The sequence below is a fragment of the Urocampus carinirostris genome, chromosome 7 (genome assembly GCF_059441175.1).
Source record: "Urocampus carinirostris isolate Australia breed hairy pipefish chromosome 7, RoL_Ucar_1.0, whole genome shotgun sequence".
NCBI lineage: Eukaryota > Metazoa > Chordata > Actinopteri > Syngnathiformes > Syngnathidae > Urocampus > Urocampus carinirostris.
In genome coordinates, this window is record NC_142355.1 from 22,021,312 (window position 1) to 22,036,950 (window position 15,639).

General features: G+C 41.4%; 1 protein-coding gene and 1 pseudogene across 2 annotated transcripts; one reads left to right on the forward strand and one right to left on the reverse strand.

Moving 5' to 3' along the window:
• Nucleotides 1-369: 369 nt before the first annotated feature.
• prmt2ip (PRMT2 interacting protein) lies at nt 370-15,279 on the reverse strand. Of its 2 annotated transcripts, XM_088340159.1 has the most exons (3): nt 12,456-15,279; nt 8,567-8,601; nt 5,960-6,090 (listed from the first exon to the last, which is right to left on the reverse strand). In XM_088340159.1, the coding sequence occupies exons 1-3, from the start codon at nt 15,223-15,225 to the stop codon at nt 6,085-6,087; spliced, it is 2,811 nt and encodes a 936-aa protein (XP_088196285.1). In that variant the 5' UTR covers nt 15,226-15,279; the 3' UTR covers nt 5,960-6,084. The 2 variants fall into 2 exon arrangements, with proteins under 2 accessions (XP_088196286.1, XP_088196285.1); XM_088340160.1 differs by lacking the exon at nt 8,567-8,601 and having other exon boundaries at nt 370-6,090.
• LOC148362675 (U2 spliceosomal RNA) lies at nt 6,785-6,904 on the forward strand (annotated as a pseudogene).
• Nucleotides 15,280-15,639: the final 360 nt, after the last annotated feature.

Here is a 15,639-nt window from a genome sequence, read left to right on the forward strand (position 1 = left end):
GTTACTTAAACAACCCTTAAACATACTCATATCAACCATAAACATTCAAAATATAGCACTCAAGCCACTTCCAAATTCCTTTTTCTTTGAAATAGTGCACATTCCGACTGACTGGTATATAAACACACCGCTACCCCAGCATTGAACGAGCTGGGTTACTATGTCTAAAAGAGGCGTGGTTTACGACAACCAATTGTCTCTTGTAAAATAATTCGCAACAATTGAGGTTTTTAATATTTTGAAAACAGGAATAGACAAATTTGTTTTTTTCAATTCTATAAATGCGCAATACGCAGAACACAAGATAGTGACAGACGCCCCTATCGCCTTTAGGGGTTATACGAGACACACAAAAAAATACTATTCACAACAACCTCTTCAAACTTTTATTTAAAAGATTGGTATAAAAATTATGTTTATCAAAACACTCGTATAAAAAACATAAAACAGTACTAATAAATAAAACATCCCATGAAAATTAGGCAAAACTGGAATTTTCTCATGCAGTGAACTACACACATCTAAAACCGCATAAGAAACAAAATCAACATACAGAACGAAAGCTATTTGGTATGGAGGACCAATCTATGTGGACATATATTTCTAAACAGATACCGATAAATATATAACGTATAAACAAATGAATAAAAGCATGTAGTACCCATATATGCCACAAATGCAATTTTTTTTATATATTTTATGTATTTAGTCATTTATTTATGTATTTGTTTTAAGGCTGCACGAAATAACCTAATTGCAATTTTTCAGACTAATATTGCAATTTAGATGCGATTTTCGACTTTAAAAGTGGATTTTCTGTGCTAGTTGTTTTATTTTGTGAGTACTTAACCCTTAGATGTATCACCTACCAGTACATGCACTCTTTCACTAGTTGGGTCAAATATCAATGGGATCCTGTCTGAAACGTTTTTATGAGTAATAACTGGAATATGACAATGTTAAAAGTTTTTTTTTTTAATTACGATTTTGAAGAACCACACATGGCGTCATTTTTGCATCAAAGGTTTTTTTCCCCCGAAATTTCAAGCCAGGTTCGGACGAAAATGTCAATCATTAATTCGAGGTGGGCCAGGGTTCTGTTTTGTTTTTTCATGATCTGCACATCACATACTTATACTCAAGTAATTATTTAGAGGATTGCTTTTTACTGCCTCTTGAGTAATGTATTTTTAAGGTAACAGTACTTTTTACTTGCATAACACAATTCAGTGCTGCAGTTCAAGCGCTGGAGTTGTATTATTCAAATGACTCTTAGCATAAAATACCATGCTTAATTATCGGATTAACTCCAAATCACAAAATCTAAAGAAATTTTCATCCACTGTGTCACGGTAGAAAGTGCGCCGCTTCCTCTTTCCACCCCTACGTCAGACGTTATTTCGGCTTCTCACCAACAGATTAAGCTTTACAAAATTTCTTTTTTTCGGCTGCATATTTCGCTATTTCCATTTTATAATCTTTAGAATATGATTTTCTTTTCAGCTTTATTTCGTTCAGGTTCCTTTCGCTGTACTTCACCAAAATGTGCACGCTTGATTTGAGGAAACCCGAAGCTGCATACTTTAGCCCAGTGGTTATCCTAAAGTGGGCGGTACCGCCCCCTGGGGGCGGTGGGGAAGAATGGGGCTGTAGGGGGGCGGTCCGAAGTCAGAAGTTTGATCGTAGTGCAGTTGTGAAACCGCAAGGCACAGAGTTTTTTTCAAGGTTTTGTAGTGAGTGATTGAGTTTTACCACAATTGTTATTGTGAGAGTTTTAAAAGCGCCGACCAATCAGAGGCAAGTTTTAATGGTAGCAAAAGCCAATAAACGCGCTTCAAAGTTTGCAAGCACCACACTATGCCACACCCACTGTGAATGCATTTCTTTCACTGATGAACATGATGCTGTAGCACATGGTAAATTTTATATTACACTTATTGCAGACATATCATCTTTACAGCCTTAAAAGTATGTGGATTATTTTTAGTTGCAATGTTTACCTTTTTATAGTGCGCACAATTCACAATTTGTTTACTTTGTTTTGTGTGGGTTATTTTAAGTGTGTACATTTTATACTGTGCAAATGTTCTTGATTTTTTAGGAGTTCATCATTTCCTTTTTTCAAATGTTATTTATGTTAGATGTTGACTTTGTTTGGTTATGCAGAAACGTCAAAATAAATAATTGGAATGTTATAGGAATACATTGTGGAGCCAAGGGTGTGCCAGCCTGCAAAAGTTTGGGAACCATTGCTTTAGCCGAAGCATGCAATCCGGCGTCAAAACGCACACGTCGGTACGCCACCGAATTAAAGCTTCAGGTTTACTTCGGGATTGGTCCCTCTAATTGGATTTTTAGGCCCGATCCTACGTCTAATACTAGTGACATGCTTTAAACTTGGGTAAACAGCGCCCTCTTCTGTGAAGCTTTTTAAGGGTTGCTGTCTGCTCACACGTGGATGTGTGGCAGGCAACTCACAAACAATAAAAGGTTCGGCAGTTAAAACTCGTCTGGTTTACCTGGTGCTGTCAAAACAAAAACTAGGACAATTCTGTTTGGCCTAACACTCCATCATTCAAATAACAAAGGGGAACTATGAACCCTTGAAAAAAATTAGCGTCTTACGATTACACAATTGCACTAAGTCACATCTCAATATCGATTCAATTTCGGTTAATCGTACAGCCCTAATTTATTTTGTCGTGATCGGTATAGCAGCCAATTCTTTAGTCACTGATATACCAATGGGTGAAAGTCATTTTGCTGTGTCGAAATACACGACAATGACAAAATACGGTACAGCATAAATGACTGAATAAATGAAAACATGCATGAATACATTAATAAATTGCATGTATGGCATATATTTGACTAATACATCATTTGTTTGTGTTCATTTATTTATATTGCATATATTTGTAGGTATTTATCTAGACATTTGGGACCTGCTCTACTAAAATGAGTCACAGTGAGGCAAATAAAAAATTGGGGATTTTAGTGTCAATCATGAAAGAAATAAGCTTCACAATGCCGGTGCTTTAAGAGGAACTCTTGCAAAAATATGGCCATTTGAGTTACCGCCTTCCATCCACCTTTTACTGCTCAAAAACTTGAAAAAAATCTCGAAAATATTTTGTCGTGATGTCGTTCAAATGTTCACAGTTAAAGGAATAGTCTAAATTTAAAGTTTGATTTTAACAAAGGCATTTGTACGCTAATTAAAAAACAAAGAATTGAACCAGACTAAAATACATTTTTAGCACATATTTATTCATAGACATAAAGAGAACTCAATTTTGTTTTCCAAAATCGGAAATATTGAACTTCAATCGATATTTGTGTAACTTTCCCTATTTTGTGGATTATAAAACTCAGGTAATGTGTTTTAGAATGTCATATCTGACAAATAGACCGTTGCAACTTGCATCTTTATTCTACAGAACGGGTCACATTAACTTCTACATATGCAGGATTGGTCCTCCATAGCTTAGCAACCTCATGTTTAAAGCTGATGAGAACATTTCAAAAAAGGTACTTCCACTGATAACATTTAAACCACCAGAAATGACAACAATATTCTCACTGGCTAAACGCAATAATGTGCTACTAACAGTCTGGTTTTGGTTCAAGTATTCGACAAATATTGTGTTACAAATTCCAGAAAACAATGTAACAATGTAGAATGTGGAGTTTAGAACAGTCCTTGGATCAAAATAGCCAAAGATAAAAATGTCTCAGCAACAGATTCTCTGCTCACCATGCATACCGCTACATACACTATCACAATCCTCGAAACTGGCCAGAAATTTGAAAATGCCACTTATATTCCGCGTACACGTTGGGTGTCCTTAGTGGCGCTTCTAAATCAAATGTATTCATATTATTCTGATCCGTTTTATAATCTGGTCCACATTATATACCGGAAAATATGATGGATACATTTGAAAAGTTATAATTAAATGACACTGCATACATTAACCGTTTTGCCTTTGAAAAACTGAGTGGTCTTCCAAGGTCCCTCATGTGATGAAGGTTTATTGTTTGATGCTACAAAGGGAAAAAAAAAAAGAGAAAGACCATTTTTTTGGGGGGGGTTACAATCTGGTTCTCTTCATAGTGCAGAATTATGTTACTGTAGTAGTGTATAAATCGCAAATTATTTTGTACCCAAGTTTAGGTGAGCGTTATACACAAGGTTTTGCATTGATTAATCAGTCGAAAAATATCGCTGAGCACAATCGCAAAACATTGGTTGCTCCGGGAATCAAACCTGAGTCCCGGCAGTGAGAGCGATGAATCATAAACACTGGACCACAATTGATCCGGATAACATACAAAATGGCCTCAGACTTTACCTCAATATTACAATATTGTATAGTGCCATTCATCTCTGGTACTGTGAGTAAAAACTGTGTGGTTATGAGATCAAATCTAATGCCAATCTGATTCCTGGTGGTCCGGTGGGTAAAATTCAGTGTGTTACCACCATGGTTCAATTTCCATTTCATCCCCACGCAAGTTTGATCTGAGAAAGTGAAAGAAAATTTGATATGGATTGTTAATTAATAATTAGTGTTGATCATGGAGAGGATGGATTAGGAGCGAGTGTTGAAGAGGATCTACAGAGCAGAAGTCAATGGAAGGAGATCAAGAGGAAGGCCGCAATTGACATGGATGGATGGTGTTATAAGTGCACTGCAGGAAAGAGGTCTAAATATAATGGAAGCTAGAGCTCTTGTTTGTGATAGAAAGGAGTGGAGAAGTGTTGTGAAAGGATAGTCGGATTGTGGACACGTTCTTAAGGATGGGCTGGGCACCCGTATGATGCGGCAGGGGTAAACCAGTGAAAGCTGTCGGGTCCTGCTGTTAAACAAAAGAGTGTGTTGTGTCACCCTGACCTGAGTGACATGGCCGCTTTCTGGTGTCCCATTTCATCTGGAGGGACGAAAGCATGACCAACTTAGGTGCCGAGGTGCCTAACTTGTTCGGGTGTTTGGGCAATTGGGTTGGCCATGGTGCAAAATTTTTTGTGTTTTTTTGCTATTTTTTTTATCCCTTTTATATTCTTTGTTATAGTATGTGTTTGTCTTGCTGTCGGTCACCCCTCTTGAGGGATATGACCAAGGTAGATAGATAGATAGTGTTGATCATTATACACAAGTGGGCGGTATACACACACACAAATACGGTATTTATCTGTTATACAACCCAAGCTCTTACTGCAGTCTGAATTCCATGTGCCTTATAGTTTAGTGTGCCTCATATAAAAAAAAAAATCTGAAAAGATTATTTTTGGGGGGTGTGGCTTATACTCCAGTGCGGAAAATAAGTTAATCCATGCATGCATACTCATGCACACGTTTCTTCATGGGTCCTCTTCCATTGTGAGCCATCCTTTCTTGTAGTCAATGAGCAGCTCTAGGTAATACCTCCAACCGGGCTCACTGTCGTAGCAAACCTCAAAGACCGTTTTTAGAGGGTCGCTGTCGGCTTTGTGGACCTGGATCACCTTCCCACAGTACCAAACCTCAGACTTGTCGTCCTCCTCGTACAGGTGCCGGATCCTCTTCCCTACCAAGTCTGGATAGGACGGGTTTTCGCGAGGGCTCCGCATGGCAGATCTCAAAACCCAGCGCCGTTTCAATCTGGATCTTGCCTTTGGCTTCCGGGGCCCGTTTAGGGGACGGAGGGTGCATCCCGAGCGTCCCGTTCGCTGCCATTTGTAAGTCACGTGACTCCGCTCAAGTTCATCCTCCTCAGTCTTTACGATCACCTCCAAACCGGTCTCGAACATAGCCGAAGTCCCCTCTGTTTCGTTGTTGCTGCTGAGGGAGTCTTCCGAAGCTAAAGGGTGAGTCCAAGAATCTTCAGAAGGTGAGACAAACTCAGGGCTGGTTTTATTTTCTGGTTTGCTTTCCAAGTGCTTTTGCGAATTGTCTTCGTCGTCAGATCTGCTGTCGTCCAGAAACATGCGCCTGCAGCTGAGTTTCACTCTGCTTTTTGGCCTCTCCAGGTTTTTACCTTTGAAGCTCTCTAGTGGCGGAGCAATGCTACTGACAGTCAGGTCTTCCCAAGTCTGCAGGTCTATTCCTTTAACGCAGAAACAAAAAGACCAGACAACGTGAAAATCTTCGAGGGTTAGAGTAAAAATTCAAACGGTTAGTAAAAGGGTGGAAATACAATTAGTAGGAGGAGCAGTACATAATTTAAAAGCTTGTTACTTCTCTGCTACCATCTGCTGGTTTTAAGACACAGTCAAGTCAAGTCATTTTTATTTATATAGCCCGCACCCTTTGTCAGCTTGTTCATGACGCGCATGCCACTACGTGCATTTCTTAGCAGGCATAAAAATGGGGCAGGAATTAAAAAGGTGAGAAAGGTGTGCAGGAAATTTATTTATTTGTGTATTACATGCACACCTATTGTTTTTATGTATTAAAAATATGTTTTCTCAGCTCAAACTAAGCTTTGAATGTGACAAACGTTGAATACATGAGGCCATGTTTCAAATTTATAATCAACACAATACCAACATGAAACTTTCAATGAATTTATTTCATGTGCTTCCATTTCATCATCAATCCCACCAAAGAGTTATTTCCTTCCTCGTGCTTTTTTGAGTTTATTTATGCGTCTCAGGACGGCAGTGGTTTCACCATTCCCTAACACTAGTCTCTGGTACCGTGAATAAAAATAATGTGATAATGACATAAAATCGAATGCGTATTACACAAACGCACTACCATAGACGGACAATTCACTCTGGCAAATCTAACAATACTCCTTAGCTTGGCCTTTGCCATGATCTTTGATTTTTGCATTCCGGAGATGGAATAAGAGCTTGCTCTGTCCACTCCACGCATCGGCCCGGTATTGCAGTAACTCCGGGAACGGTGCATTCGCAATGATTGCAGCAAGGCTTTAGGGCTAGGACCTTAGCTTGGCCTTTTGGCTGAGAGTAAGTGTCCCGGCTCCTAGGCTTTGTAGCGTATTATGAACTGACCGATAACGGATAATGGCTAATGAATAACGAAGATAGAACAATAACCCTTAAAAACCCTAAAAAACCCTTAAAAAAAACCCTCTTGCCACCTGATAACATTTTCTCCTTGGATCCATACAATTCACATAGCCCCCCTTTTTTTTTACTTCAAAACTCCTCAAGGCGAGAGATTTTCATGCCTGTTTGGGACTTGCTCGAATTAAATTTTAATTTTTCTTGGGGTTTTGGGTTGGGCATTTGGACTTTGCTGGAAGCAGGCCGTTTCTTAATTTCAGCATTTTCGTGCTACGCTGACTTAAAAAAAAAAAAAAAAAAAAAAAAAAAAGGGATGAGCATGACTTCTCTCCAACCCCCTTTCCTCAAACCTAGTGTTCGGCTTTGAACAGCTCTGATAAAAGTAAGATAAAAGGAGATAAGCGCAGAAGAGAAAAAAGCACAAGGTCTATTTGAACTCAGTTGGGCATTGTTAACACATACTTAAAAATATTTTACTCTGCAATTTGGAACACAAGTTGACCGATCCTTGACTTATGTTGATTTACTTGGATCAGAACTCCAAAACATTTATTTTTAGGGGGAGGTATAAAAAATATAAAAACCAAAAATAATAAAAAAATAAAATAAAGAACTTGACCCATACCAATTTTTTCTTAAAAAAAAAAATCTGGGTCCAATTGTACAGAACAACCCCAAAAAGTGGGTATATTGTGAAAAAAATAGGTGGTAGTTTTTAAACAACCCCAAAATGTGGGTTGTGTTCTAAAAACAGCCAAAGAGTGAGTACAAAACCCCAACAAAAATTAAGTTACCCCACAATACCATGTCAATTTGGGTAAAACAACCCCAAAATGGAAGTTGTGTAGAAAAATCAGCCCAAAATAAAATTAGGTTTCATTACAAAATCATGTCAGTTTGTTTACAAAAACTCGAAAATGTATGTTGTATTGTAAAAACAGCCAAAATTTGGGTACAAAAATCAAGAGACCCGGCAAAATATTGGCAACAACCCCAATATAGATCGTGTTGGAAGAACCGAGAAAATTGGGTCATTTCGTCGAGGAAAAACTCCCAAAGCAACCCTGATAATCGAAATAAATAAATCCAAGTAATGGATTAAATTTGGATTTTGGACACATTTTTGACCAAAATATTTTTCGAGTGTTACTTAAAACTCAAAATCAGAGGCCCAGAACTAAAACTTAGACTGGGTGCATCAAATTCAGAAAGTATTGGCAATTAAAACAGCAGCAGAACAATGTCCATGTTGAGTGAGATTCAATTCGGTAAAGCCAAACGAGTGAAGGGTTGATTAGATGCGTTAGATGACAAACATTAAAGACTGTTTATTTTCTTTCCTCCGCTTCAGATTAGGTTAAAACACCGACCGCACTGCACCCACAACACATCTCTGACCCCAATCATCCACATGACCCGTTCCCCATCTCGAAAAAGTGCAACGCAGTCATACGACATCCTCTAATCGTAAATTAACTTCTTGGTTAGAAACAGAAAAGGAAGAAAAGTGTGAGTTTAACGGACAACACAAAAATCAAGTCCATATACCTGACTGGCCTTCAGGACATCAGACGATGCAGAATCTGTAAAAAATAAATGCATTTTACTGGGAATATGAACGGCTTCTGCCGACCGAGTAGAAATGTCTCAATGCTCAAACAAGAAAAAAAAAATCAAAATCAAATTAAAGCTATTAGCGTGTCCGACAAAGAATGCTTTCTTCATTTCTGCAAGAGTTGTCTTGCTGGGAACTGGGTCAAAACTTGACAAACACAAAACAGAAGACAGCTTTCTATCAATGTCACAAAACATTTGTTTTCTGTTATTGTGATTTTCAGACGAATGCAATATAGTCATAATTGTTTTTCTAGCCTGGGGCTATTTGGAGTTTTTCAAAACTTTTCATAACAGTAATATTAAGACAGACATTTGGACTGTTCCCATGTGATCTGAAGTCAAAGCCTATATGATTCCCTGCCAACCAGCCCCCCAGAAAATACAGTGGGACCTCGCTACTTCACGGTTTCAGAGCTTCGCGGTCAGTAATGGTTAAAAAAAAAAAAATATATATATATATATATATATATATATATTATATATGCCCTGCGATTGGCTGGCAACCAGTTCAGGGTGTCCCCTGCCCACTGCCCGATGATTGCTGGGATGGGCTCCAGCCCCCCGCGACCCTACTGAGGATAAGCGGTACGGCTAATGAGATGAGATGAGATGAGATATATATATATATATATATATATATATATATTTTTTTTTTTTTTTTTTTTAAGGGGCGTCGCTACTTTGCAGATTTTCACTTTTTACGGGAATCCCCCTCGGCCGACGACCCTAGCACAGCGCGCCGTTCTCGTTTCCCGGCGCGCGGTTTCGGTGCGGCTTCCGCTTCACCGCCCCCCCTAACCCAACAGGTCCCCCCAGCTACCTCTTTCCCCCACGGTCGCCCGTCCGTCGGCCGGAGCCATCGAGGGCCGTGTAGCGCCATCGCGGCCCGGGCGGGAGACGCCGGACGCCAAGCCGAGCGCCCGACCCGCTCGGCTTGTCGCGGTGTCGTGCGTATCGCGCCCGAAAGTACCCGCGCCGCGGGTTAGGGGCTCGCTCGCGGGAGCGACCGAACGGCACCCGCTGTGCGGCGCAAGTATAAACCCTGTCGTGAATTTGTCTCCGATCGTCCGGGCGGACGGAAAATCGCCCAGCTGTACGACTCTTAGCAATGGATCACTTGGCTGGTGCGTCGATGAAGAACGCAGCTAGCTGCGAGAACTAATGTGATTTGCAGCTGCGATTGGCTGGCAACCAGTTCAGGGTGTCCCCTGCCCACTGCCCGGAGATGGCTGGGATGGGCTCCAGCCCCCCCGCAACCCTTATAAGGATAAGCGGTGCAGATAATGAGATTAGATTTTTATTTTTTTCGCTACTTCGCTGATTTTCACTTTTTGCGGGTTGTTTTGGTCCCCATTAACCGCGATAACTGAGGTCCCACTGTATTATCAATCACTTATTTGGTAGAAACATCTTAGAGCAGGGGGTACCATTGTAACCCCAGAGCAACATCTTGAAGTCAACTGGTTCTTGGCATATGAAAAAAAATCAGTGACGTGACCAGCATATTTTAAGGGAAAGTGTCGTCTGAATCATTTTTACCACTAGATGTCCCTGTATAGTATATTGCAACCAACAGCGAGTGCTGAGGAGCACAAGCAAGAACACTAACTACCGAGACTCAGTGTGACCCAAAAACGCTATTTTACTTCTCATTTTTTAACAAGCCTTTTTTAGGTTTGTGGGTAGCCGTAGCAGAAAGATGGCGGACATTTGTGTCCGCCATCTTTCTGCTCATGTTATGTAAAATAAATGCTAATTTCTTGACCTAGAAATAAAATTGTACGTTTATATGCAGTGGCTGACCAAATTAATAACAAAAAGTTACCAGACACCAGGGCAGGCAACTCTGAAAAGTTGCCTGCCCCATTTCTCACAACTTGAAATGCAATAAGACAAATAATTGCAAAAAAAAACGTTGTTGCAAAGTTTTAAAGATTGATAATCAGAATATATAACAGAACAACACTTTAAATTTAAGTTTATTATAAATCTACTTATAACATTCATTGCATGCATATGCCATCAGCCTGTACCTGTATTTACTCATCTTCATTCATGCAATGTTTGCATTGTGTCGTCTGCTAGAAGCCACGTGAACTCAACTTTCCACGATGCTTTTAATGTACGTTTACGTTTTGGAGCGTCATCAATTTTGTTAGCTTCTTTTGAATCTTCTGAGGCTGAGGTTTTGGCTTGATTCCTGACCAATTCTCCATTTTTCTTGTGTTCTCTGTGCGTCTACTTTGGAAAATGATATGCACGACCTTATCCAGCTCGGGAAAGACGAAGTTATTCGATGCAGGCTTCTGATCGGCTGCCGAATATGCAAATTGCCTAACGAACCGAAAGACATTTCCAAACCGAACGAAGATTTAGAAATCGGAATAAAGCAAACGTTTTATTTGAAAAAAATAAATAAATAAAATGTATGTTTAATAATTAACCTGAAAACATGAGAAAATAGCAATAACAGAAATTAAAAAAAATTGACAAAATGCATATCTAATAGGTAGTCCTTAACGCTAATCAGTAACTTAAAAGTCTGAAGAGAGTACCTATTGTATACTACTCGACGTTTGGATTTTGGGGGGGAAGAGCAGTCACGTAGAGAAACCATATAATATAATAATTTTTGTGACTTCAAATCCAAGTAAATAAGGTGTAAATACTTAAGTGACATGAAAGCTTGTTCCTCGACTGGTTTCTTTTAACAAGCCGATAAATCAAAAGTGTCATATCTCGATGTGATAATGTACATTACAACTAGTGGCTGACATTGTGTTGATCTCCAACATCGCCCGAAATGGCTCAATTTTGTACCTATTTGATGTAATTTGCTTTATGTGACGAGTTTTTACGCAGAAAACCATGGGCATTGTTTAATATATGCATCTTTCAAAAGGCACTGTGTATTATTTTCTACCTTCTAGTGATAAAAAACTTCATTTAATCCCCTCCCCACAAAAAATTATTAGAAAAATATACATGAACTATTATCGAAACGTGCATTTCTTGTAGGTCAAAAAATTCTTATTTTACGCAATATTAGGCTGACCTAGAAGGAGCTTACATGATTGTCCGCCATTTTCTGCTACAAGTACTCCCAAAAACCAAATACTTTGTAAATCGCTGGGCAAAAAAAAAAAAAAAAAAAAAAAAAGGTCAAAAAATTGTGTTGTATGGTCACGTCAAGGCTCCGTAGTTTGTGTTCTACCTTGTGCTTCGTAACACCCATTTTCAGTTGCACTACACAATAGTGCCATCTAGCGGTAAAATATTTCCCAGTGTACGTTTAAAACATGAAGCTGGTGTCGGAAATTAATTTAATTAATGGACAGTGCGCCTTGGGCTCTTTTTACGAAAAAAAAAGTTGAGAAACACCGTGTTAGTGTATATCCAACCATCCATTATCTGCACCGCTTATCTTCAGTAGGGTCGCGGGGGTGCTGGAGCCCACTCTGCTATCTCCGGGCAGTGGACACCCTGAACTGGTTGCCAGCCAGTCGCAGGGCACACAGAGACAGACAAGTCACTCGCTCATCTACACCTAGGAACAATTTGAAACCGCCAATTAACCTGAAACGCGTGTTTTTGGAATGTGGGAGGAAACCGAAGAGCCCGGAAGAAACCCACGCGAGCACAGGGAAAACATGCAAACTCCACACAGGAGGTTCAAACTCATGACCTCAGAACTGTGCCGCACACGCGCTAACCACTGCGCCGCCGTGCTGCCCAGTGTATATCCAGCCTTACTCAAATCACAGAGGTTGAAACCTTGAATTTACCCAGTGCACGTTACAAACATGTTGAGCACACTCACCCAGTTGCTTGCAGACGTCGGAGAAGTACAAAAGGTTGAGCGTGTCCGAATAGACGTCCGGCAGGTGCTTGAGCGACATTAGCCTCCGGAGGCGTGACGAGCACGGTTTGTGGAGCTGGATCAGGATCTTCTCCTCTGACAGGGTGGTGGGCCGAAGCTCCACTTTGTGTTCCTGCAGCACCTGGTCGATGAAGATGCTAGGCACTGTGGGAAAAAGGATCTCCTTCATCACCAGCATGGGGAGAAACACCGCCCCCGTTCTAATGACATGAGGAAACGGGCAGCGCTTGTGCACGATGTACTCCTTGAAACGATAAAGGACTTCCTGTAGAGTGGAGTCCATGTCCTTATTGAGCCACTTGTGTCTGGCTTTACTCCCCAGCAAGCAGGAGATTTTCTGGGCTTTGCTTGACGAAGGTTCTGTTAGTTCCAGCTCAGACCGCCAGGTTCTGAGATGATTGTCCGAGGTTGCAGACACGCTTTTGGACACATGTCCACAGAGGGCCCGATGCAGCTCGAGGAAATGCTTCCGGACGATTGCCTTTGGTTTTGGCACAGTCACTTCAGATGGAATTTTTGCAGTCTGTACTTTAATTGTAAATTGCTTAGGCGATTCTTTTGGGGCGATCAAGTAAGCCAGGGGTCGAAAATCGTAATGGTTACGAAGCTTAAGTGCTTCGGGTGAAACGATTTCGACACCGGATTTGGGTTCAAGTGGTTTTACCTGACTACCCGATTTATACTGGGCTTTTTCCGGAGACCGGGGGCAAGGAGGGTCGGTATTGTTGATCTGCTGGGCTGTCTGTGGTTTACATTCATGCTTGTCAGGCTCATTCAAAAGAGTGGTTGGCATGGACTTGGTGTCTGACAAAGTCCTGTCTTCCAGATGAGGTTTGACTTGGTCCCGAAGCGCGCTGCACAATGCAGGACTCTGCAAGCGCTCGCCGCAACATCCATCTGACTGATCTACTTTCTCCGTTTTTATCTTTGAGGGTTCAATCATTTGGATTTGTGAACCCTCCAGGTAGGTATCAGCGGGTGGCTTATCTGGATCAGATTTAATTTCTTTTAGGGGTGTTGCGGGTCGGACTTTAGAGTGTTCAATCTCTCTTTGAGGTACCACATCTTGGGGGTAGACTCCAGCAGGTTTTGGATGTGCTTGGTCAGTTGCCAGGCTAAAAACTCTGTCAATAACTGGCATTTGAGGAGACCTGTCCCAATTCCGTCTGAGGACTAGGGTGTCAACCTTCCGTCGCTTTTCCACGGATTCCATTTCACATGAATCCGTTGGTTCTTGTTTAATATTAAAAAGAGAAGAGAAACATCTCTTAAGGCTGTCTTTATCAGAAGAGCTGCACTCTAGCTTGTGGCCTGTTGTCACAACAGTTTCAGGTCTGTTTAACAAAAGTGAACAAATGCAATCTGCTGTTTGTTTTGGTGACGGAGGATGCTGCAACCTCACAGAATCTGGAATGTCTTTGGGATGTTTGGGACATGTCAACATCCCTAAATGAGAGTAATAATCTGGCAATGCTTCGTAGGTCAACCCAGACGGCGAAAGGACAGATTGATCCAGTTGATGACCATGCCGAACGGTAAGCGGCGGATACAGCCGGCTGATTGGAATGTGGGAAGGTAATTGGCCAGTCGGTATTGTAGGACTGATAGGGTGCAAAGTAGAATGGGGACTGTCCAATGATCCGATATGCTGGTTTCTTTTTTGAAGGCTGGCCGCCACAGCCAAATATTGATCCGATGGAGAAATGCTGCATCTCCGTGAGGGTAACCCAGACAGTGCATGCTGCCTCTCCAAGTTTTGGATTTGGCTTAAATACAAACCCTGACGTGCGTAGCATGGATAGCCAAACCCCTGCAGAAGGGAATGGTTTCCTTGAGTTTCAGCGCTGTGCATATATAAAGGAATGTCTCTGTGAAGCGTCCGAGGGATAGTGTAATGCTCCCTTGGGGTCGGGACGATGCTTTTTCTAATAAAGGGTACGTCCTCTTTGCGGTCGCCGCCAATATCCCGACAATGTGTTCCGTTTTGTCCCCCTACATTGGCTGGCGGGTAGTAAAACATTGGGTGCTTTGTTGGATGTCCATATTTGGACATGGGAGAACATTCCTGATAATGCTCTGAGGTCATATGCTCAAATGTTTGTTGGGAGGAGTGAAGGCCTGCGTAGCCTCTGGGGGGAGGTTGTAAATGTTGGCTCTGCTCGCTTAAAGAAGCTAGCATGGCGAGGGAGGGTATGAAGGGGTAGCCATTTAAGTTCGGTTCAGTTTCAGTGGGCAGCCCAACGCTCGGACTTTCAGTGGTCATCCTTGCGACGTGTTCCTCGCTGGGATCAAAGTGCAACATTCGCCATTCTCGAGGCTTTTTCTGGCTGGGTGACCTTTGGTGGTAGTAAGCGTCTCCTTTGGTCCAGTCGTGCTCAAAATCGGTGCCGGCTGCTACCTGGTTGTGTTCCAAGCCGTATCTGTGTCCCATCGTACAAGCGAGATCTTGGCAGCAGGGGTTATGTCCATACATGCTTTTTGGAAGAGCTAAAAAAAGTGGATTGACAGACGGAGATGAAGCGTCACTGTCGGACATGAGACGTATGCTTGCGTCCAAGAGTGAAGTGCCTGTGTTCGTCCAAGGCGTTATGAAATCTCCTGCATCCTTTTCTAGAGGGTTGTAGGAAAAATGGCCCCCGCCATACTGAAGTACAGGCTTAACAATATACTCGGACATCTCGGGTGACTTTGAAAGTCCAGCAAACGCCATGCTTTCGTCAAAAAAAAGGCATGCTTGCTCAAAATATCCTGAGGGTCCTCTTCAACCGGGAGCTCATCTTGTCACGGTTGGATGACGTTTTAAACCTAAGCATACAAAACAGGCATGAGCACAGGTCACTTACTTGTGATTATCCTATTCATTCAAGCAAATAAATGTTTTTAGAATTTTCACATTCGAGTTTTCACCCAAAGTCACATGAAGCTTTGATAAACTTATCACGTGTGTATCATACTGTACATGGCAAATAGGGAACGATATGAGTAACGCCTGAAGGGGCCTCTTTGGCTAGGTTCGCACTGCAGGAAAATAGGATTTTAGCTTAACTTGTGGTGTACACATAGGAGATCACATAACACACAAGTTGCATTTAGTTGGAAACGTGAACGACCTCACAAAAACATC

What these genes read in the sequence shown, in the direction of transcription:
- prmt2ip (XM_088340160.1), bottom strand. Translation starts at nt 15,225, where the DNA reads ATGGCGTTTGCTGGACTTTCAAAGTCACCCGAGATGTCCGAGTATATT. An exon ending in CGACGTCTGCAAGCAACTGG is followed by an intron (nt 6,091 to 12,455) that starts GTGAGTGTGCTC and finishes TCTGCGTTAAAG; the next exon opens with GAATAGACCTGCAGACTTGG.